At 44.4% G+C, this 22,309-nt stretch overlaps 2 protein-coding genes across 2 annotated transcripts in view; both read right to left on the reverse strand.

The window, feature by feature from the left end:
- Positions 1-22,309, reverse strand: part of LOC126565137 (40-kDa huntingtin-associated protein) — a 342,010-nt gene that overhangs the window by 24,956 nt on the left and 294,745 nt on the right. The window lies entirely within an intron of this gene.
- The window catches only part of LOC126563884 (uncharacterized), a 30,393-nt gene continuing 9,593 nt past the window's right edge, over positions 1,510-22,309 (reverse strand). The window contains exons 2-6 of the mRNA XM_050220671.1: positions 13,535-13,754; positions 8,672-9,840; positions 8,293-8,591; positions 8,111-8,209; positions 1,510-3,965 (exon numbers count right to left, since the gene is read on the reverse strand). Of these exons, the coding sequence (XP_050076628.1) occupies positions 1,536-3,965; positions 8,111-8,209; positions 8,293-8,591; positions 8,672-9,840; positions 13,535-13,754 (4,217 nt within the window). The 3' untranslated portion in view covers positions 1,510-1,535. The remainder of the gene's footprint in view (positions 3,966-8,110; positions 8,210-8,292; positions 8,592-8,671; positions 9,841-13,534; positions 13,755-22,309) is intronic.

Consider the following 22,309-nt stretch of genomic DNA (forward strand, 5'->3'; position numbering starts at 1 on the left):
AGAATTATAATCCTGTTGTGATGTTTGCTAAATTGGATGCGCAATAGGTAATACACGTTTACATGAATCGGATCTTTCACAAAGAACCTTTCACACAGGGAAGCAGCTTTAGGAAAACTGTTTGCAAACAGTATCCCGAGGGACTGTATAGATCTCACATATGCCTCTGAGACTTCGAATTTGTAAAAAAAAACCTGACGAAGTCCTGTTAAACTACTTCAAGGAGCTTATGCTCAGATTGATGTTGAATCCAAACTAAAGTCCTTTGAGGCCGGTCACATGGACACAAGATCGCATAATGTTTGATTATCAAACGTCCGTCGTGAACGATTCGTATCGTGTAAACGTGTCCAACAATAGCTCTTCTCTCTTTCCTTTCCTTCTCTCTCTCTCTCTCTCTCTCTCACTCTCTCTCTCTCTCTCTCTCTCTCTCTCTCGCTTCTCTTTTTCTATCAAGGTCAGTTATTAAATTAATGGTGGTTTTTTTTCTATTATCATAATGTTTGACATCCCTGGCATCCTCTTCCAGTGAATTCAAAATTCAACACCCCAAGAGTAGCAGCAAACTAATGAGCCATGCTGTCTTAAACACTATTTAACCACCCAGATAAAGGGGAGAAATATGGAAGCTTTCCCTTACAGCATAAAGTGGTTAATAATTTCGCTATTATTCCATTATGTGTTATGTGTTAGCAAACCTAAATGCTTCTACTTCTATTTGCGCACATTTTCTTCTGCTTTTGGTACGAGTGCGAATGTTTCTTAATCCATTTATAGCCTTAAACACGGTAATCATCATGGTTTGTTAGTGGGACTTTTGTTTGTTAAATATGTTCATCGTCTTGCAAAGCGTTGCGCTCGGGTTTCTCCAATGTTTTTGTTTGCTTTCTTTGTTTGACTGGTTACCTCCTTGGACGGTATACGGTTAGTTTGTACTGTTGAGATTATGCTCACTTGGTTTTGGGGGTGTTTTTCTTCTTCCAATCCAATCATTATTCTGTAGGGTGGTTTTTGTTTGATTTTCTTCATGCGTTTTCGTTCGGTTGTCGTTAGCTTAGTACTACTAGCTTTCACTAGTATTGGCTGCTAATGCTACTAAAAATGTATGCGATTATGCTTCGCCGAGGTAACACACACGCATTACTACCGTTCTACCCCCCCGATTTTAGCAGTGTTAATTCCCGTTGGCAGATTATATAATGCGAAGTGATCGGTAATCGACCGTCAGCTATCCTTTTTCCTATAATTGCTTAAAATTATTATCCCCCTCTCGCCGCAGCTCTCTTCCACCAAGGACTCATAGGAACCTCCTGTCTCTCTTTTGCTCTGCGCTTAAAGCTGTATTTTTTCTTCTTTTGTATTATAAAAGGATAATTTTGGTTATTTTAGTTGATTTGCTTTTGTCTTTAGTTTGATCCGCCAGCTGCACCGATCGGGCTCTTTTCGTCCAGTTCTCGTTTCGATTCCGGTTGCGTTATATTGAGCTGACCCGGATGCGCACGGCGACGGCTACGGTCCGGTACTGTTTCGGTGTGCTATAAAACCGTCGTGCTAGTGCTGCGCGTGTTTACAATCATGGTTCCACCGCTCATACCGAGCACCGAACCGGTAGGGGACTGTGGAGAGCTCGTATTACCACCGACACTAGTGCCTCCCATCGCCCCTAGCGAGGTGGTACAATGAAGGGCGCTGGTCGCCGGCGGTACGGTTCGGCCCGCACTACCTGTCACGATCGTTGTACCACCGATCGTAACCGTTTTGCTCTTCCCAAACCCAAACATAGGCACGTAACGCAGCAAACTATTGTTGCTCTTGGTAACCTCGGTGTCACGCTGCAACAGTGGTTCGATCGGGTTGTACACGTTCAGATGGTTTGCCGAGGTCGTTTGCCTTTGCTGTGATGGTACACCGAGCGTTTGTCTCGTGGATGGATCCTCCTCGTAGTCCTCCAACGGAGGCAAAGGATTTACGGTGGTGAAATCGGTTGCTACGTTCAGATCGTTCAGGTTAATCGCACGCCGTTGGTTATTACGCTGGGCACCACCAGTGGACATGATGCTGACATTGTTGTAGCCATTGTTAAGATCGTTCATTGGTTGCGTACCGACCAGCAGATCCGCTGTCGGTTGTGAATCGTCCTTGTATTTGCGCAATCCGGGCAGCAGCTCAAACTGATCACTGTCCGTGTCCACCATTTCGACCGAAGCGAGCGGCACATCCAGACAGGGATTAAGCAATCGCGGATAGTTTGAGATGAACTCGGACACCTCCGAGGCGGAGGGCCGTTTCTTGTAGTCTTGATTCCAGCACGCCTTCATAAGACCCTCGAGCTGAGGCTTCACACCGACCGGAATAGTCAGCGTATTGCCATTCTTCAAATGCTCCAGCACTTGATTGTTTGTCAGGCCCTGGAACGGGAAAGAGCCGAACGTAATGATTTCGTACAGCAACACTCCGTACGACCACACGTCCGAGGCCGGTGTGAAGAAACCCAGCGCTAAGGATTCCGGTGCCATCCATCGGACCGGCAACATTCCCTTCCGGTTGAATCGATAGTAATCGTTCTCGAACGTTGGTCGTGCCATGCCGAAATCACCCAGCTTTACCACACGCTGTGCATTGACCATACAGTTACGGCAGGCCACATCTCGATGGACGTACTTCTGCTCCGCCAGATACGATAGTGCCCTCGACACATCCAGTGCCATCATCGTGAGCCGTTTGTTGGAGATGTCCGAGTCTTCTGACTGTTTGCTGTTCACCAAATGTCGGCGAGCTAGCAGATACGTTTTCAGATCACCGTACAGCATAAACTCCATGATCGTGTAGACCGGTTCCGACTGTAGACAGACACCCAGCAAACGAACGATGTTGTTGTGGTCAAACCGCTTCATCGCCTCAGCTTCGGAAAGGAAATCAACCTTATCCTCCGTGGTGGAGCCCACCTTGAGCGTCTTCACGGCAACGGCTGTCCAGCCTTCGTCTTCGATCTGTGCCTCACCACCGTACACCGTACCGAACGCACCCTCTCCTAGCCGTCGATTGATCACGACACGATCCTTCGGAATTTCCCACTTGTCGAGCGTGTTGAACGGTATGGCTGATGGTGAAAGCAGATCGATGCCAAGCTTCTGCAGATACTTGGCGGACGTTTTCATCTTGCGATCGTACCGTTCCTTCCAAAACAGGAACGACGCCACCGAAAGGATCAAGATGCAAATGATCGACACCATGGTAATGACGATCAGCGTAACATCATCACAGTCGATGCCGAAGATACGCACGATGCTTTCGAACGCACACACAACCGCACCATCGTCCGGGGCACGGCCGTCCCGCGTCATCCACACGATAGCGGATACGTTTAGCGACAGATCCCCTCCAATCAGTTTGTAGTCGGCGGATATGTTGGGCGTAAAGTGTCCGACGATGTTGGCCGTCCCATTGACGAACTGCAGCACGTTGATGATCGTATACCGCGAGCCCGCTTCGTTGAATCGAATTCTACCGGATACACCCTGGAAATCGGTCTCACGGATCAGCTGCATTAGTCGGTTGGTTGTTTGTACGGAGTGAAGGTCACTGATGTACGAAGGCTCTTCACGCATGAGTCGATCGAAGGCGAGCGCATACACCCAAACAGCGTCGTACGCGTAACCGGCGTAGTCTGAAGCAGTGTATCCCTGGTAGGAAAGACTCTGCACGTATCGTTGCTTCCACTCTGCTACCGTGGTACCATCGACGTCCAAGCGCGTGTCATCGTCGGCGTAAGGTGCATGCGAAAGGGAAAAATGACCGTTCATAGCACGCAGCAGTTCACTGTTGCTGCAGCTGCGAACGTTCGGAGCGTGTGGAGGCATGGTGTTGCTATCGTTGCCACCGATGCCGTGCGTTTCCGAGCTAAGGTTCCACATATTCGACAGCCAGGTAGGCAGGAACCAGATGTAACCGTTTTCAGCAGTCATCTGTGGATGGGGAAAGAAGGACATTAGATTGGTTGCGGGTAAATTAGAATAATCTGATTAGAGTAAAAATGTGAGACGAAGTACCCTTTTACCATTGACATAGGACATGAACATAGCCTTTGTAGTTCTGTAAATTCTGGGAAACTGGGCAAATTCCTACCATTCATACTCCTGGTATAGCGTCCATTAGGACGAAGGACCGTTACAAAATCCCATCAGGATCATCATTCAACGAGTAGGATAAGTAAAGGAAGCCAGAAATGGGCATGCCTGAAGTACTTTCGCCCTCTTGTTCATCAAGAAGTTATTCGTTAGCGACATATCTGACAAGAATTGTATAACGACGCAGAAGGTCCAGGTTTCCCTGGAGTTTATGATAATAATAAACGACAAAGTTAGTTGGTCAAATTAGGTGGACATGCATCCGTCGAAGATCAGTAGCAGACGTGATAGAGAAGCAGCATTAGAATATATTTTCTGGAAACGGAATCCTTTCCATGCCAGCAGAACAAGCATTAGCGAGCTAAAAATTTACCCATGCGAGGTCCACAAAGTCCCAAAAGTCAAATTACAGAACTCCTATGAGTGACTGTGATGATGATTAATCAAGGTTCTCAGCCATGTGTAAGAACACTGGTTCCTGAACTGTTTTTGCTTCAAAGATCCACTTATTTTTCTTCATGGCTTAGCGACCTCTGAGATCACCTAATGGTTCACGAAACTTAAAGAACTGTTCCCTCACTATTGGACTGACTATTCAACTACGAAGTTATATTTAGTCTAGTAACCCATTCGATGGTCGTAGTTGCTGACGGGAACAAACCGGATGCAAACATCTGCCGATGGTGGGTCGATCACGCGAAGGAATAGCAGATCCCAAACACTCGCGCAGTTCCTTGCTACGTCGTCAGATCTATTTGAATCAGATGGATAGACTTTTTCCTTAATCGACTACGAATGGTTCCTACCAAAGAATCCGTCTATCTGCTGACAATGCGTTGGGACTGTAGGCGTCACCAAGGTCGAGGAGTTAACCTTTTGTCCTGAACTATACAGGTGAAGTATTTAAACGCGAATCAGAGTTCAATCAGCGACTATTCCCCTTAATTCTTTCGAGAGAATGGGCAAATGCTACTGAAATACGGGACCATCATCCATTGGGAAGACAAAGGGGAAACTTCTCCCGAATCTGAAAGAGATCCTCACAAAGACTTACAGCCGGCGTAAACTAGTAGATCGTCAAGCCAAAACGAGTTCTACAATAAATTCTCAAAGGTAGAAGATTCTAGTCAGCTAGATTAACATGCTTTGCATTTGCCTAGATAATCATCGTTCGATATGAGTGCATAGCATCCTTGAGCTATGCATATTAGGAGCTTTTCTACAGTGAACGAAGACAACAAAGCGATTTTGACGCCTTTCGTGTAAATAAGTCGTTGCTATTGAGAAATGTATAAAACATAGCGAACAAATGGTAACCATTTATCAGCAAACCGTGTGAAAGTAAGCACCTCATGCGTAATTTCTTCAGCCCGTATTAACCTGCATCCTAACAGTGTTTGCGGGGTCCACAAGAAGATGCACACTTATTCACACTTCAAAGGTACCAATGCACATATTTGTGCAACGAAGACAGGCAAGCCAAACAGGCAGTCGTTGTTGCATAAACGGCTAAAGAACAAAAAGGCAAACGGGAACAACAAACGAACAATTAGCACGTACGGGACGGTACTGTGTCGTGGCCAAAAGGGGAAGCCAAATGCCGATAGTGGTGGACGAAAGACCAACGTTTATTTGTGTTTTCGCCATTGTGTATGGTTGGAACTTACTTCACAAGGAGGTTACAAATCAAACAAGCAATGGTTTGGAGAAACCGATCAGTTAAATATTTGCCGCTGTTGGCACAGGCCATAGGGCGTTTTTGTGTGTGTGTGTTTATGTCAACCTACTCCAAAAGCATCAGTCTACACTACCAAGCTCGATCGGGAAGGAGACGATCGGTGGTAATAACTGACGATTGCCTGTAGATGTTTTATTGATTCCTATAACAGCCGATGTTTCTGTTTCTTGTAAAATATTTATCGAATGTTTCCGCAGGCAGTACTGACGATCGAGCTAAGGGTAAATAACTAAAGCCAGCTCAAGCAAGCCAGTAATGGCAGCCCAAGTCCTGCTGAGGCTGTAATGTTAAAGAAGGAGACGAAGAATGTCTTCTCTCCGCTGTGCAACACATGGACCTAGAGAAGATGCATTTGTTCATTTTATTAGCACCAATTGTGGCTAGCTGCAATCGTTGCATATTACTTGTTCTTGTTGCATCAAGAATCGAACAAGAATTACACCTTGTTCTTGCATCAAGAATCTCAACTATGCAAGACAAAACTGACCGCGCAACAATGTATGCTTTACGGCTCATGTTCCGGAATTACATTGGCAAACGTTCCTATTAAAGTATACGCCCGAATCGTTCTGTTCGTTCAACTGTCGTCGACGTCATTGAGTCGCTACGAACCGAATCGTAGGCTCTGGCTCGATCCTAACAGTAGTGCCGGTGACGCTCGAGTGGCACGTAACATGACTCTGGGACAATTGGAAGCTATCCAATTCCAGCAGTTCCGGCAGCTCCTGGTGAGTCTCCCGGTGTACTCACGAGACGGCGCCAACTGCTACCATTCGACACCTACCGTTCCTGCCTGTCCCTGGTCCTCGGGGTCCAGTGATACTTTCTTTCGCTGAGCGCATAAAATCGATAGCGGAATCCGATTACTTTGCAACGTGCCAGCAGTCGGTTCGTGTTTCTGGTTAATTTGTTTTCGCCACATATTGCCACACGTTCTAGGGCTCCCCAACTCCAAAGACAACACACCATAAGTGTGTTTGTGTCGCGATAAAATGTGTCTCGAATATGCAATCGAGAAGGAAGCAAGTTTGGTCAGAATATCACAAAAAAAAACCTTGCCCTTGCCCGCCAGTCGGGAGGGATACACCTTCAGGTAAGCATTTGTGTGTTTCGGTGTGTGTGTGTGTGAGTGTGTATATCATAAAAAACTGCATCGACAACGCAAAATTGATTGCAGTTGCATTTGCACATTTTATACCACCCGTATTCCGCATGAGCCTGTCATGCGGTTTGTGCTTGATTTCCGGTAGGTAGAGAACGAAGTTAGCCATCGAGAACAACACACCGAGGCATACGAAATGACCAGTCATCAGCTTTTGTGTACAACGAGCCTTCTTCGTCTACCCTTTAAAGGCGTACGAGGGGGGAGTTTTTTTTATGGCGTGCAGATTTCGTCGGTGTTGCTGAAGTTCAAATTTCGAGATTGTCCTAACGCCTGCCTTGAGTTGCGGCCTCCTTTTCACCCGTTACTTGTTTGTGAAACATTTTGCTGATGATTGTGCAAAATTTGAGGTTGAAAGAAAAAGCTATCAATAAAAGGAGGGAAAACACCGCGCCATTTGGAGCGCCACTTGACATGTAAACAACTCCACTTCGCAAGATGATCCAACAGGTTTCACAACCGAGACGTGCCTAAGCCCCGTGGTGCGGTGTTTTTCCTTACTGGGTGGGAAATTCTGACTGATTCGCGAAAGAAATTATATAATCGGTGTTGGATTAATGAGACGGCTTCAATTCCACAATGTCAGGGATAATTATAATTAATTGTTGAAAAAGCTTCGCTTTGTTCAGAACGTACTGTTTCTTATTTCACTTTAAACCACGACCGAACGCACGGCCTGTACTTGATTGCTTTACAAACTAGAACTGCTATCGAATACCTCATTTTAAGGACAAAACGACCCCTTTACGATGAATAGCGTTTGAATTCTGACCGGGAACTCTACACTGTACAAAAAGGGTCAGCACCAGTATGAATATTCAAGTGAAAACAATCAACCTCAATCTATTCGGCCGTCGCCATCGACCACCGTTTTGTTCGGGTTGGTGTGCAAAAGGGACGCTACGGATTGAACATTTGAATATTAAAGGTGAGAACCGTTTGATCAGGAGCATAAACTAACACATCACACACACACGCACAAACACCTCTCCCACATCTTCCTAAACCTAGCTTTAAGGAAACCTTTTTTATCTAAAATAGAGATACATTTTCTGTGATTTTTCAAGTCTTTCACCCACTTACCTCCAATTTGTACGCCTCGCACATAATCACCTGGGCCACCTTATCGTCCACATCAGCGATAATGATTTTGGCATTTTTCATCTTTAAATCCAGTAGATACTGAAATTAAAAAAAAAACGTTGAAAAAGAACGATAAGATTAACTAACCAGGCCTGGAGACTCAGGCGTGCCTGTTCACTTACTCGATTCATTTCATAATCGGTACGATCGCGCGGAAACTTTTTGTTCGATATCAGTTCGATGGAGCGCTCCTTAAGCAACGTTTCCATGTAGGAGATGTATTCGGTCGCTCTCTGGCCATCCTCAGTTAGTGCGGCCACTCGGTGCCAGTTTAGGCGTGGTAGTAGAAGCGCGTACACGTGCTCGTAATGCCGGTTTTCGCCTATCGTCCGGAAGAAGTATGGATACTTCTCGCGATCGGACAGAAACGCACCTTCGGCGGAGTAGGAAATGACCGCCATACGGAAATGTTTCGAAACACCTGTGCGGCAAACGGGAGCATGTGAAGGTTAGTTCTGTTTGGATGTGGAGAAATCAAGCTCGTTTGCTCCCGAAACTTACCAGCAATTGGTTCGACCGTTTCACTGCAGGCCGGACCTAGGACACCGATCATCTTTGTCTGCTGCGCGTAGTAGCTAATGAAGGATTTCATCACCGTGTCCGCCCGACATTGGCCATCGTTTTGCTGCACCGTCAACCGATAGTTCGTCAGTATGGTAGTGTTCTGGTTGATGTCCCGCTGTGCCATTAGGGCGGCCGGTGCTATTCCCAAATAGGAAGGACCCATACCCGACAGTGGAAATATACCACCGACATACACCTCTTCTAACGGTGTCCGTGGTTTGAACGTTCTCCACACGGCAGGCTGATTGAGCATCCAGTCGCACGCAATCTGGTCATAGAACCGTGTCATTCCCAACTGGTCCGTATCGGGGTCCTCGCGTGCCTGCAGGATCTGATCTTCGTACTTATCGTACAAGTCGAACGTTTGCTGCATATGTTCATCCGTGAAGTGGAACAGTACGAATGAATCGTAAACATATTTTGCATCGCCAAACATTTTACCATAGAACTTGAGTAGCGGTGTCATCTCGTACTTGCACCCGGTATCATTGCTAGCGATCATCTCCTCGCACCGTGGCATCGTGATGGGAGCGTACTCCATCCGGCGGCTGTTGATCACTTCCGACGGTGTCCAGTGGAACACAAGGAATTTTTTCACATTCTTACGATCGACTCCGTACACGCTCATCAGCTGCTTTATACCGAGCCGCAACTTGTCGCCCAACCATATCACCTTCAGCTGAAACTGCATCTCCTCGATGTGCTTCACGATGAAGTGGGTGTTTTCGTAGTGTGGGGCCAGCACCAGCGCACACTTGCGTCCCTCGGTACAGTGGTCAGGAATGTACATGCCTTGATCGTTGCACACGTTTGTACAATTGTTCTCGGCATACCGGTAGATCGATTCGAGCACTGCTTCAGGGATGTCAAACTTCTTAATGATGTCGTAGTACCGAGGATCGTTAATGTCCTCCTGGAACATGGTGTAGATAAGTGGTTTGGGAAAGGCATCCTCCTTCCGGATGAGCGCTTTCGGAACGAAGAGACCGAACCGGCCCGGATTTGTGATGGCACCTGCGTCCCGGATTTCCTGCGGGATGTAATGGTAGTCCGACAGTAACCAAACTTCGAGATCGATTGTTGGATCCGGCCATTTTCCTGCAGGACTGTAAGAGGGTGAAAAGAGAAGTTGGTGTCACATATTATAGTGGAAGCTGTTCTATTTCACATCACACACAAAACGACGATCCTAATCGTGTGCTGAACATCATCAGCCGTATGCACCATTATCCCAAAATAGAGACCTCTAAAACCGAGATGCTTTGGTTTTGTTTCCCCAAGAAATAGAAGAAATGAACAAATCAAAACATTTCGATTCAAAACAACCACTGCACACTTTAAGATGGGCATGCGAGGACGCGTTACTCTGTCATCGTGTCTGCTTGCTGTAGAGCAAGGTAATGGAGACCGGAGCCATGTGCCATGTCAGCTCTTGCGGGACGCTATTTGCACAGGTTGTCCGGAGCGACCCTCAAAAGTTGTGCAGTGCTGTACGTTACTACACGAACCTGCCAACGAGTGTACGCGGCCTATTGACACAGATGAACTTGTTCGATGAAACTTCCAACTTGGGCAGATGGGACACAATCTGTTTGGGGGTCGAGTTCTTCCAAGACCTTTTCGCCGTTGATGGCCTGAAGGACAGAACAATGACAAATGCTACGGTTGTTCGTCGCATTTTTTTCCTTCTTTCTTTCTTGTTCTTCAATCTCAATCCTATACTGCTTCCCGATGGTACTACCCACAGGTATACTGGCAAGTCAGCATGACAGAAAACTATGATCGTTAGGATCTTTAAAGGGGGAATCACCTGTGCCTGTGTCGATCGATATCTTCTACAGCAATTCCTTTACCTTGGCAATCAATCAATTTCTTTTTTTCCGTGTAAGGTTACGGGTGGAAAGTATAGAATTTCTGTTGACAGCCAAATTTGTCAATAACTACGGATCCTACTTGACACTGGATCTGTTTGTTCGGTTCGTTTCTCGTGATACCACACGCCGCCTGCATGACCACAGTTGAAAAATGATCGTACGGATTAAGTCTAGAAGTACACAGCGGACGTTATCAGAGCTTCTCAAGTGAGGGACTTCTTAACAAACGATACACTACATACATATGTGTTCGTGACATTTAGAAGAATTACTTCTTTCGGGTGGGGTGTTTGGTTACACTTCCGACACAGCTAACCAATGAACGTGATCGCCATTCGAAAATACTCGACAGATAATCGTTGTACACGCGATATGAAGGCTATGTTTCGCATAGTTACTGCATTCTTTTTTTTTGTTATGTTCATTCATGTTGTCCGCTGTTCTGTAAAGTTCTAAGAATGTAAAGGGATTTCGATAAATTCCAATTCTTGGAAAAAAGGTTTCTGCTGTTGATAAATTATGACCAACGGATGGAACCGGTGACCGTTTTCTTACATGTTTTTGTGCATGTGTCTCTACACGTTTCGCGATCGAAGCAGGAGAACTGTGTATATAATTCATTTCTAGGTTTTATAGCCGTTGTCATAAGAATCTTCAAGATCAGTGCCTTGTCTTGAGACTGACTGTACAGTAGATGAATCCTGTATAAGAAGAAATAGTCAATCTTATGTTAAGATAATAATCCACCATGATCCCTCCCCTGTTTTTCAAATCAGTTAAAATATAAACAATTATTTTTGTTTTCTACCATTTCTGTGAAAACGACACTTGCCACTTGCCTCACACTAAATAAAGAAAACTTCAACCGTGCGTGGCTAATTATATCACACTTCGCAAACCGATAATATAGTATCACTTTAGATTTTGCCATAATTAAAAGCTGCCAAATTAGAGCAGTGGTCGTGTGCATCCTCCACGTTTATCCCACCGTGCCAGCGCCCATTATAAGCTAGCTATTGCCGCAAAGTGACGCTATATCTAATTATTGTAATTAATAGACAGGCCGTGACCAGCATTTTGCAACGCTTGCCGTAAATTGGACCGACTGTCGACCCCCTCGTACTGAAACTTTGGCGAGAAATCGGACACTAATCCGGCTGTTATTAGTGGTGAGAGCTTTCGGTAGCATGTAGAGGCATGGTATGGCAGGGAGCAGTAATATCTGGAGCCGTGGACAGTGAAAATTCGCACTAGATCATCGATGATAGGCTTCGGTGAAGGGTGGTGTGGGTTCGTTGCAGGGGAGGTTTGTTTTTTTTCATAAGCCCATGAAAACCCCGGGACGGATTGATGGTTACGGTTCGGTGCGCATTCTTGGCAGCACATCTTGGCCAACCAGGTAGATTAGCGAACCTCAACAGTACCGAAACACTGGCACAGTGGTTCTTGTTTATCCATGCGGTAAGACGTCTGATCGTTCGCAGCATTGGATTTCAATGACCTAAGAACGAAACGAATGAAAATAAGCTCACAAGCAACTGGTGGCACTTTAAAGCTCGATAACGCTAACGCTATTTGCTTCTCATTAAATTGTCCCCTACCTTTTTTTTTCTTTTCAGCGAGGATTAATTTCATCGTTCATTTCTTGTACCTTCCACCGAAAAAAAAATTAAACTTGTTTCAAGCTATTTTATGCTTGAAGCTTTATCGCCTCGTTTGCCATTGCTGCTCGTGATGCCGCTGCATCGGTAGTGCATTTGGCGTACACGAGCCTTTATCCCATCCATCATGTCAGCCTTGTCTGGAGCTAAATGGTGGTAAAGTCTGCGGTTGCAGACACGCAGCGAAAAAAAAAAACCTGCGAGTGATGGCAACCTTCCATCCTTCAAGCCTCGCACAAGCTCAAGTTAATTTCATGAAGAGCTGTGCAGCAAAAAAAAAAAAAACAAATACGCAACAAACACTGCGAACAAACGTTGTTCGCACACGTTGCCGAAAAAACAAACGGAACCCGTGAATTGTTGTCTAGTCATAAGGAACGAACCTCGCTCTCCTTACCGTACGTAACGCACCTAGTCCGCGACCGAGACCGGCCATTGTGGCGGAATGAGTTTATACACATATAAATATGCCTTTTTTTTTTTTGTTGGCTGCTGTTGTTGTGCCGGTGAGGGGTTTTTGTTTTTAGATTGGTTTCACCGCTAATTGTTGTCTTCGGGGTCTATTTTTTACCGTCACACCGTACACCTCCCTGTTCTGTTCGCGGCTCGGCTCCAAACTACTCTTTACCCTGTTGTCAAAAACTACCGAAATTAAATATATACGATTTGCGACCAGGAAATTTATGACCATTTCCACTTCCCACCCCTTTAACACCCATGTCTCGGCCATGACGGCCAGACATTCGAAAGATTCAATGCTGTGCTGCAGGTCAACAAGCGTATATTGTGCGTCCAAACAAAAAAGCTACGTCCAATCATTCCCGCCTAAAAAGACCCTCCCAGTGGTTTGAAATTTGAACCTAATGTTGGTAAGGAGACGCTTAGGTATGTGGTTTTTTTTTTTGCTTAGGCATCTACTAAATGTCACTGAACCTTTAGGCCACCGTGTGAATGCGATAAAGTTTTTTCTTCTTCTGCAATTTTGTATCGAAATAAGGCATCAAAAGTGAACCACTAAAAACCCGTAATTAATGACGCCAAACAGGATACTGACCAGTGCGCCAAGAGCTCTCGAGGAGCCGATTTGATGTGTTAGCCTTCAAGGCCACCGTATAGCGCGGGACTTGTATGCATACTGAGCGTCAAAATTTAAATCCAAGTAAATTCAGTAGTAAATTAAGTGTCAACTTGAAGCCTTAATGTCTTATAATAGTACTTAAAATTAAACACAAGAAAATATGTAAACTATCCAATCAATTACCTACCTTGCTAAATGCTCCAAGGATAAAAACATTCTCATACGTTCGGTTTGCACACTCGGCAGGTCATCCCCCACCTCGACCAGCTTCACATTGCGATAGCCAAGGACCTCGCGGAGAAAGATCGCGTAAATGCGCGACAGGATCTGGTGCGTGTAGCGGTTCGACACCTGTAGCGAGATCGAGTCGTTCTGATTGGGGGACGCAAACCGTGGCGTTAGATTTTCTGTAACGAATCGTAAGGCGAGAAGGGTGAATGTGAGTGCAATGGAACGCAATACAAGAAATACACTGTGGGAAAGCAGAATCGGGCAGTGACAAAGTAGCGATCGGCAAGAGTGCTAAAGACGCACGCATGTCTCCGAGTTTGGGGATAAAATTAGATTAGCGGTGACCTTGCATTGGGTGACGATGGTTCGCTTATTTACCACAGTTGCGGTGGGTAGTATTTGCATGGAAGATCGATCAGAAGTGCATACAGAACGATGTGCCTTGCTAGATTCCTCTTCGAGTAGTGCATAATTTCTATTTCTATACAGGTGGAGTGATAGGGATGGGAAGATGAGGGGTTGTTTATCTAATGCTTAGCACAATTTTATTTTGTCGTTGCTCCCGAAAGGTTTGGGTTTGTGAGGTTACCGATTTGTTTTCAAAAGGTTCTGCTTCATAAAGGTTCTATTTCCAGATCTATTTTCTTTCGCTATAGTAGCTGCCAGGTTTGATAGACAAGATATGTGATACTAAAGTGTTTTTCTCTGTATAACTTTGTGGAGAATGGATTTCATTTGTTACTTTATGTTATTCCACGCTTATAAAGTTTTTAAACCATCACTCAAACACTCGCTTTATTTCATAACACAAGTTTGACAACCCTGACCAGCAAACATAAAAATGTAAATCAAAACCCATAAATGTGTCTTTTTCTCTTCTTCACTGCTGAGAAAACCCCGTCCCTCAGCTCGAAGGGAAATAGCAACGCAAAATAGATGATACTCGGGGTTAAATTATTTATTTCTTCCGGTATGGAATGTTTCAGTTTCCGGCGCGATTTTTCCTCCCCTTCCACATCCTCAAATTTGTATTTTTCTATTTTGTCTTTTGGTTGCTTGAGTTTATTTATGCAATAGAGAAAGAAGAATTTCGTATTTGTTATGTTTTGTTTTCAAAAATTATCCCGAGAGCCCTTCAAATCCGCCGGGAACTTTATCTAATCCGGGAAAAACTTTACAAAAGCGATATGCAAAAGAATTTCACTACGAACTAACGCGTTCGTTGACTTTTCCCACCCCCAAACTTCTCGTTGTTGATCGTTGACTCAGGGTGACGCTTAGATGGCCCCGATTTTTCCGAACGGGGGCATGTTTATGATGATTGGATCGTATTGTGGCAAGTGAAGCAAAACCATCGCGACTAAGATTTATGTTTCCAAATATTGGGTTTGAAGAGAGAGAGAGAGAGAAATGGGACACTCGGTTGGCGGTTGTCAAAGGTAGCCCCCGGTCAGGTGGTTCGGTTGGAAGTCCAAAAGATCAAAAGTACAACAGAACGTCCAACACGAGATAAAGAGAGAAGGAGAGAGCACACAGTATCAGTCGTGTGTCGGAAGGCAAAGAAATAGATCGAGACATCTTAAGCGCGAAACGCTGTAAACAGCAAACCCCCAAAGGGATAACGGTCATTTCTTCCGCTGTGTCTTGCCGTCACAGCGGAGGTTTTTTTTTTGTGTTGTCTTGTAACGGACGCGATATACTAGCCGCACATTTTTGATCCGAAAGACACAACATAACCATTCGAAGCATGCTGACCGGTGAGGTAATGTGGGGTTGCATGTGGGGGATGATGGTCATTACAAAAAAAAAACCCCAACCATGGCCACTTCTACACAGCTGCGAACAGATTCATCGTCTTCTCCCACAGCACAGCGCAGCAGATCAACATCATCCACATCTGTGGGAATTATTTGTCAAGAAATTCGGTTGGGGAGTGTTTTCTAGATACGGTGTGGCACAGAAGGAACCAAAAAATTAAAAGAAAAAAAAACTACAAGGAAAGCAAAAGTCATAGACGGTACGCGAATAGAATTGGGCCTTGATAGGATACAACGTGCTGAGCAGGAAACCCGGGGACGAGAAGAGAAAAATAAATGGCGAGTCTGTAAGTGGTACTAGCATTTTAAGACTATTGGCCGTTTGGATTGCTTTCTTCTCGAGCTAGAGAAGCAGTTACGCTGTCACCAGTTGTGTGGTTTTGGGGTGCAACCGTCCCACCATCCGTGGGTGGCCGGGATGTCGAGCTGCTGGTGCGCAATGGATTGAGTAAGAATGTGCAATTGTTAGAATAATTTGATAAGCGTTTGGCTCAAGCTGTGTTCAAAACTAGAAACCACGCTAATCTCCCTGTGTCTGCACCCCACTTCACCACTATTTGGGGAGACGGTTCCCGACCAAGTGGTACGGCTGACGGTTTTATTGCTGCGTCGTAGACGACCCCACCGGAGACGCAATATTGTCGTACAACGAACTTACTCCCATCGACTCTCCGAGCTCTAGTCCAATTGTCTTAGTGTGCCCGGTGGATGGGAAACATATCTAACAGAGATGGGTAGCAGAATAATTATGCTATACCTAGCCGCACCTCATGAGCTGCCCCCCCCCTCGTCCACAGATCTTGCACCCTTTTTGTGCAAAGGCTTTTCAGCACCCAAACATCAGCCACGGTCAAACGATTAGGCTGTCAACTGAAGCGTAAACCGATCGTACACCATTGCGTGAGGATCATCCATCCGTGCCGTGCCATTCCGCTAATCCGTGCACATTGGAACCACGGCGAGGCAGTTGGGTGAGTCTCAAGAATTCATTCCGATGCCGGTGGCTAAATTTTGGCAAAACTAGATCGGTACACAGGCTCACGGTTGAGGATCGTAAAACGGAACGCCACGTTACTGTTGGAAGAATCCGCCCGAAGGCCCGTTCGTGGTGGTTTGATGGGCCGTGAACTTGCTCCGTCCGGGAAGTTGAATGGTTAGAATATAGAGAGTACAGTGGGTGATAGAAAAAAGTATTCGCCACTTAATACGGACTTAACTTATATTAAACTAATAATACAAAGTTCAAGCTTTCAAAGCAGTACATCAACCTTTTAAACTCAAATTTAAAATGCATATTCCATCTTATCCTCCTAAAAAATGTTTCGTTTTTTTATCCATTCCTGTAAATATTTCGTTATTAATTACTTGTCCATGGGCTTCCACTTCCTGCAAGAGACTGCAAGCTAAATGGAATTAATTAAGTTGTAAATAGAATCATTGCTTGCCCTATTAGGCGATTGTTTGTGGAAAAAAGTGTTTCTTTTGTTACCTGTCTCTGTCTAGTAGCTTTTATAATGCTCTTTACTTTGTAGCAAAAGTTAAGCAAATCATTTGGACAAATTGCAACTAAAACGAAATAAGCTCTGCTACACAGCCAGTAAAAACATTATTGTTTGAAGATACACGAATTAAAGCGTCATTTTGCAGCTCGAATAGCGAATGCTGCTTGTCCACAATACCGAGGACAGGAGATCAAAGACAAATGGTTCACGGCCCATTGACCACCCCTCGTAAAGACATATTTACAGGCGGATAGTGGATTATTTAACACATTTTAGAAAGGACTGTCTGGCTGCGCTGTCTGCCTAAAACTCAAAAGAAAGACCAACAACCAACAGAGAAACGGATGAGCCACCGGCCGTAGAAAGGAGCCCAAGCTCTCGTAAAATGATAGTGTCAAGTTGATAGCGGCAGTTCAGCCAGCTGATGACAACGAGTGTGAAGTGTGAGTAAAAAAAAAAAAATGAAAGAGAAAAAGACATTTACCAAAAAACACTCACCACAGATTAAGCAAAACGAAACAAGACCAAACTTCCCAACACAGCGCGTCATCGTAACGGTCAGTGCAATAGATAGTCCTTGTGGATGAATTTCATCACCACTCATCGACCGTGTCTCGACGTCATTGACAGTTAATTTGGTCGCTTTTGTCGCTTGCAACCATTTTCCAAGCTTAGACCATCGCGTACAAAAACACATACACAGAAACTAACAGTAAAAATATGACGCTTCTACACCAACAAAATGCTGGGGCTGATAAAAATAATTTCTTCACCACGCTAACCCCTCCCAAATCTTCGGAAAGGGGGGATACATAGATTTTTTTTTTGCGACAAAGGATGAAAGACGCCGGAATTTGCGTAGTCTGCCTATTTATTTATGCCGTCTAGCTGTCGCTTGAGCGATTAACATAATTTTTTTATGATCACTGCTAATTTTACCGCTCTGTCCCTTTTGCTCTGGGCATGTCGATGTTCCAACGCTGGCCGAAAACGCTGGGTAATCGGTCTAATTTCGAACACGTCCGCCTTCGATGGTGGCCGTCTCGAGTGCGATCCCTGATGCAAAAGTGAGTAGTGAAGCAAGAGTGAACAGTTTTTAAAGCACAAAAATATGTAAACCACCCCACATGAAGTTTCATCAACAAAACAAGTATAGCGTGGTAAAGCAAGCACCAACCTTTGGGTTGGATGGGTTTTTTTTTAGGATTTCAGTTTGCATAACTTGCATAAGAAAGAAAAGAAAACACAAATTCATTCAATAAACGAACGAAATTAAAATAGCTACAAAAGCATGACACCAAAGGCGACAGGCAGATTCACACTTTCTTCATTCGGGCTAATGAAGGGGAATGACGCGCCCCAGTCTGCAACGTTCCCAGTCTCGTAGGAGAAAGTGGATGAACTAACGATTTTTTTCTTCTTATCATTCAAATTCATTCCTTCATCCGGCCAGGTGTTAGGATCAAATGAAATTTTCTATTTTTTTTAGATCTCAATTTATGCTACAAACAGCAACAGTCAATCCATAATACTCCTCCTCCTTATCCGTTGATCGAATCACTTTTAGATGGTCACTTTCGCGCATCGTTTACCCGGACCAGAAGCCACACAGACGGCAGCCAGTTAGCAAACGCTGCAACAAAAACCATCGTAAGCAAATTAGCATATCTTCGGAATGGGACAATTTTGTCAACCGACCAAACAAACAAACAAACAAACACGCGACCAGCCAGAACCGAACCGTAGGGAGACAAACAATAATAATCATTAAGATGCCAACGCCCCGAAAAGCGGTGTGGTTTGGACTCTTTATCGTGGGTTTGCTTTTTCCCGATTGATACCATAGTTTATTGTTATTTGCAATGCTGTCGGTTTTTCGTACGCGAATCATAAGTTGGATGACTTTTAGCATGTGAACCAACGAACGCTAATAATCTTACATGTTACGAGCGTGAGCGATCTTCTGTTGGAATTTGGTTTTTGGCGATCGATGTCAATGTCGTATTGTACGCGGGAGGAATTAAAATTAAGATTCAATTTTGATATTTTAATTCTTTTTTTTTCTAACAGTTTGTTAATAAAAAAATCACAAACATTCACTGAACGTAAAAGTTGCGGAAGTGTTCTCAGTCGATTATTCCAAGTTAGTGTAAAGGAATAAATTATGGCACATTAACACATAAAAACTCTCAACCTCAAGAAGGTCTAATGATTTGTTACCTAATTCCGAAAATAGTATAACAATTTCCGCCACCTTATTTGTCCTGGCTCGTTTCTTTCAGTTGTCATCTTATCTTTTCTTTAACTGATTGGTCGCAACGACCCAAAAGTGCGAGTACGGCACACAACGTTTAACTCGTGTATAATTGTACGAGGGTGCTTGAGTTTGTGGTTGAACGACGAATCAGGATATTAGAAACCATAAACTGGATATTAGACACTGGAAATTGGATATTAGAAACCATAAACTACTATTATTAGGTGCGCAAATAAATAACAGCCGTTTTTTCGTAAGTTTATTTTTACTCGTGACATTTTTATTCGTAGAAATTGGGTCAATCAAAGTATTGCCCATTATTATTTATTACTTTCTTCCACCTTTCGGGTAAATCGAAGATTCCTTTTCGGAAAAATGATACGTTTTTCGACGCAATCCAGATATCCAACCAATTCTTTATATGTTCATAGGAGGAGAACTGCTGGACAGCCAATCCATGTGCCATGGATCGGAACAGATGGAAATCCGGTGAATACGGTGGGTGCGGTAACACATCCCATTTGAGGGTATTAAGGTAGCTTTACACAGGTTGTGCAGCATGTGGCCGGTAGCGTTCACCAGTGATTGTTTCTTCCGGTTTCAAAAGTTCGTAGTAGATGACGCCAAGCTGGTCCCACCGACTACTCAACATAACTTTCTAGCTATGGATGTTCGGCCGAGCTGATGCTGTTGGGGTATGACCGGGGGATCCCCATAATGTTTTGCGCTTAGGATTTTGCGCTGAACAAAATCCACTTCTCGTCTCCCGTCACGATTCTGTGCGGGAACCCCTTTCTGTTGAGCCGCCGCTTCAACTCGTGTGGTATCCATTTACCCTCCTTCTGTATCATACCTAACGCGTTCAGCCGTGATGATATGACCTGACGAGTTACACCAAGCACGGCTGCAAGCTCTTCTTGCGTTTAGCAGTGTAAAGCCGTCAATTCTTCGCAGTCGAGCGTTTTGTCATTCTATTCTACTGCTCCATTTTCAACGTTTTATTCCCGCTGATCCGCACACCATCGCACACTTGGTTCAATCACGCTCACGACCTTTACTTTGTGTCAACCCGTCAACCTTTTACTCAGCTTAATTGCTATTTACCATCGATTGGTTTCTCGCTTCTGCTACACCTTGTTAGTAGCTCTGGTAACATCCCTCGCTTTAACAAGATAGCGCAACTCCTCTGCAAACGGTTGAAAATATCGCTTTAGGGGTGGTCGGTACACAGTTGAGCAGAAGCGATGGAGATGTGCGCATCCTTAGTAGCAAGAAGGCTGCGTTAATTGTTGATGTAAACCGCACGCCGCTGGCTATGGTGCGCGGCTTGAGTGTGTTTATTTGTATACGCTTTGTGTACATCTATATGACGAGGTTCGATATGAAGTGAGTGTTTATTTGTTTTATTTTTGTGTGTTGTGCTTTAACGCCATCGTTAGTGTTTCATTGATGGCTTGGGGATTTACGTTGACATCGCAATGCTATGCTAAAGACCAATGGGGTGGTGGTCCTTCTCCTCGCACTTCATTATACTACGTACTTATTTTTATGTTACTTTACATCAAGTGTTTACAAAATCAAGATAAATATACATGAACAGTTGATTGCGAAAGTATGAGCTTTTTGTCTTAGTGTGAGCGTTGACTTTCTTACTTCCACGAACAACTTTTACTATGTTCATCGCGTTACGCACTTAGGTTGGCTGGCGTACACTCTCTTATTGATCTCTCAGGGTCACAGAGAGGACACAGAACAAACGCTTTGAAACTCCACCTTGTCATGCTAGTCCCAATAAAAAAGGATCAATTTTCGTCCCTGTATAATATAGCCAGCATTCCACAATTTATTAATCATCCACTTCACAGCTCCCTTCCAGATGGCACACATTATGCTCTTCAATCACGTACAACGCATTTATAATCCAATTTAAGTTTTTTAAACAAACAATTCTCGGCACATCTTTATTACATCTTGCCTGCGTTACTCTGGCAAGATTGCCCACCCCAAAAGCTCCATTAACTGCGGCATTATAATTCATTTTTATTGAGTGTCTCCTCAGAACACAACTGGCAAGCGCGTCGTGCTCTGTCGCTAAGGCTAAGGCAGTCAAGAATTTCTTGGCGCCGCAGGGATACGTAAGCTTTACAACAATTACAATTTGCCGCTCAGTACCGGTTGCGGATTACCCTATCCTCGGCGTACCATGGTAAGCCAGCTTGTGGTTGTAATGCCACCAACTATAACCAACCCTGGGCTGGCTGTAATCCTTTGACTTGACGTCTGTTTTGCCAATTTTATTGCTTTACGGACAACCAGTGTTACATGGCCGCTTTGCTGGGCGTCCCATTACATCGTAAATCGTTGTTCAATTTATGTTCAAGACACAGTCAAAAGCATAATGCAATCGGAGTGACAAATCACAGATAGTCCTTCCGTATGCGCATAAATATGGAGACAGCAAGGGCGCTTGTGGCATGATGCCAAAATCTATGTGTTCGTTCCATGTGCGTGTGAGTGTAGGATTTTTATCTGCGTACAACAAAAGAATTTCCGCAAACTGAACAACTCCCTACAAGACGGAAACGTGTGTGGTATGTGATAGCCAGACAGCGAAGTAACATTAGAAGATACTCATGAAGTCTGATTTTTCTGCCCGGATTTTAACCACCACATCGGCCACCCTGCCCAAAAGCTTGTCCATCTCTCTCTCTATGTGTGTATTGTGGATGTAATTTCCATAGGAATTTTTAAACATTCCATAACACAGTACATCGACCCCTGCGTTTTTTTTTTGGCCTCCTTTGGCATGTCCTTGTCCTGGCATGGCAATATGAAAAATATGCGATGCGTAATTCCGAAAACGATACACACACACAAACGGGTGAAATTTACAGATACGAATACGAATTTCTATGCATTAGGGACGATATCCATTTCGGTTAAGCTTCTTTTCGTCTTTTATCGGCTAAGTCCCATAAATTGCAGTTAAAAGAAAAAGAAAAACTCGCACCGAAACTCGAATTATAGAAACATAAACAGTAACATCTAATTACGTCGCTTGCATCCATATGAGCGTGGCCAGTCTCCCGCCGGGCGCTCTAATTGGCCCCCGTTCTTCACACGGAACGAAAAGTAATTGAAAAGGAGCCCCACGA

Source organism: Anopheles maculipalpis, chromosome 3RL (genome assembly GCF_943734695.1).
Source record: "Anopheles maculipalpis chromosome 3RL, idAnoMacuDA_375_x, whole genome shotgun sequence".
In the NCBI taxonomy this organism is placed as follows: domain Eukaryota; kingdom Metazoa; phylum Arthropoda; class Insecta; order Diptera; family Culicidae; genus Anopheles; species Anopheles maculipalpis.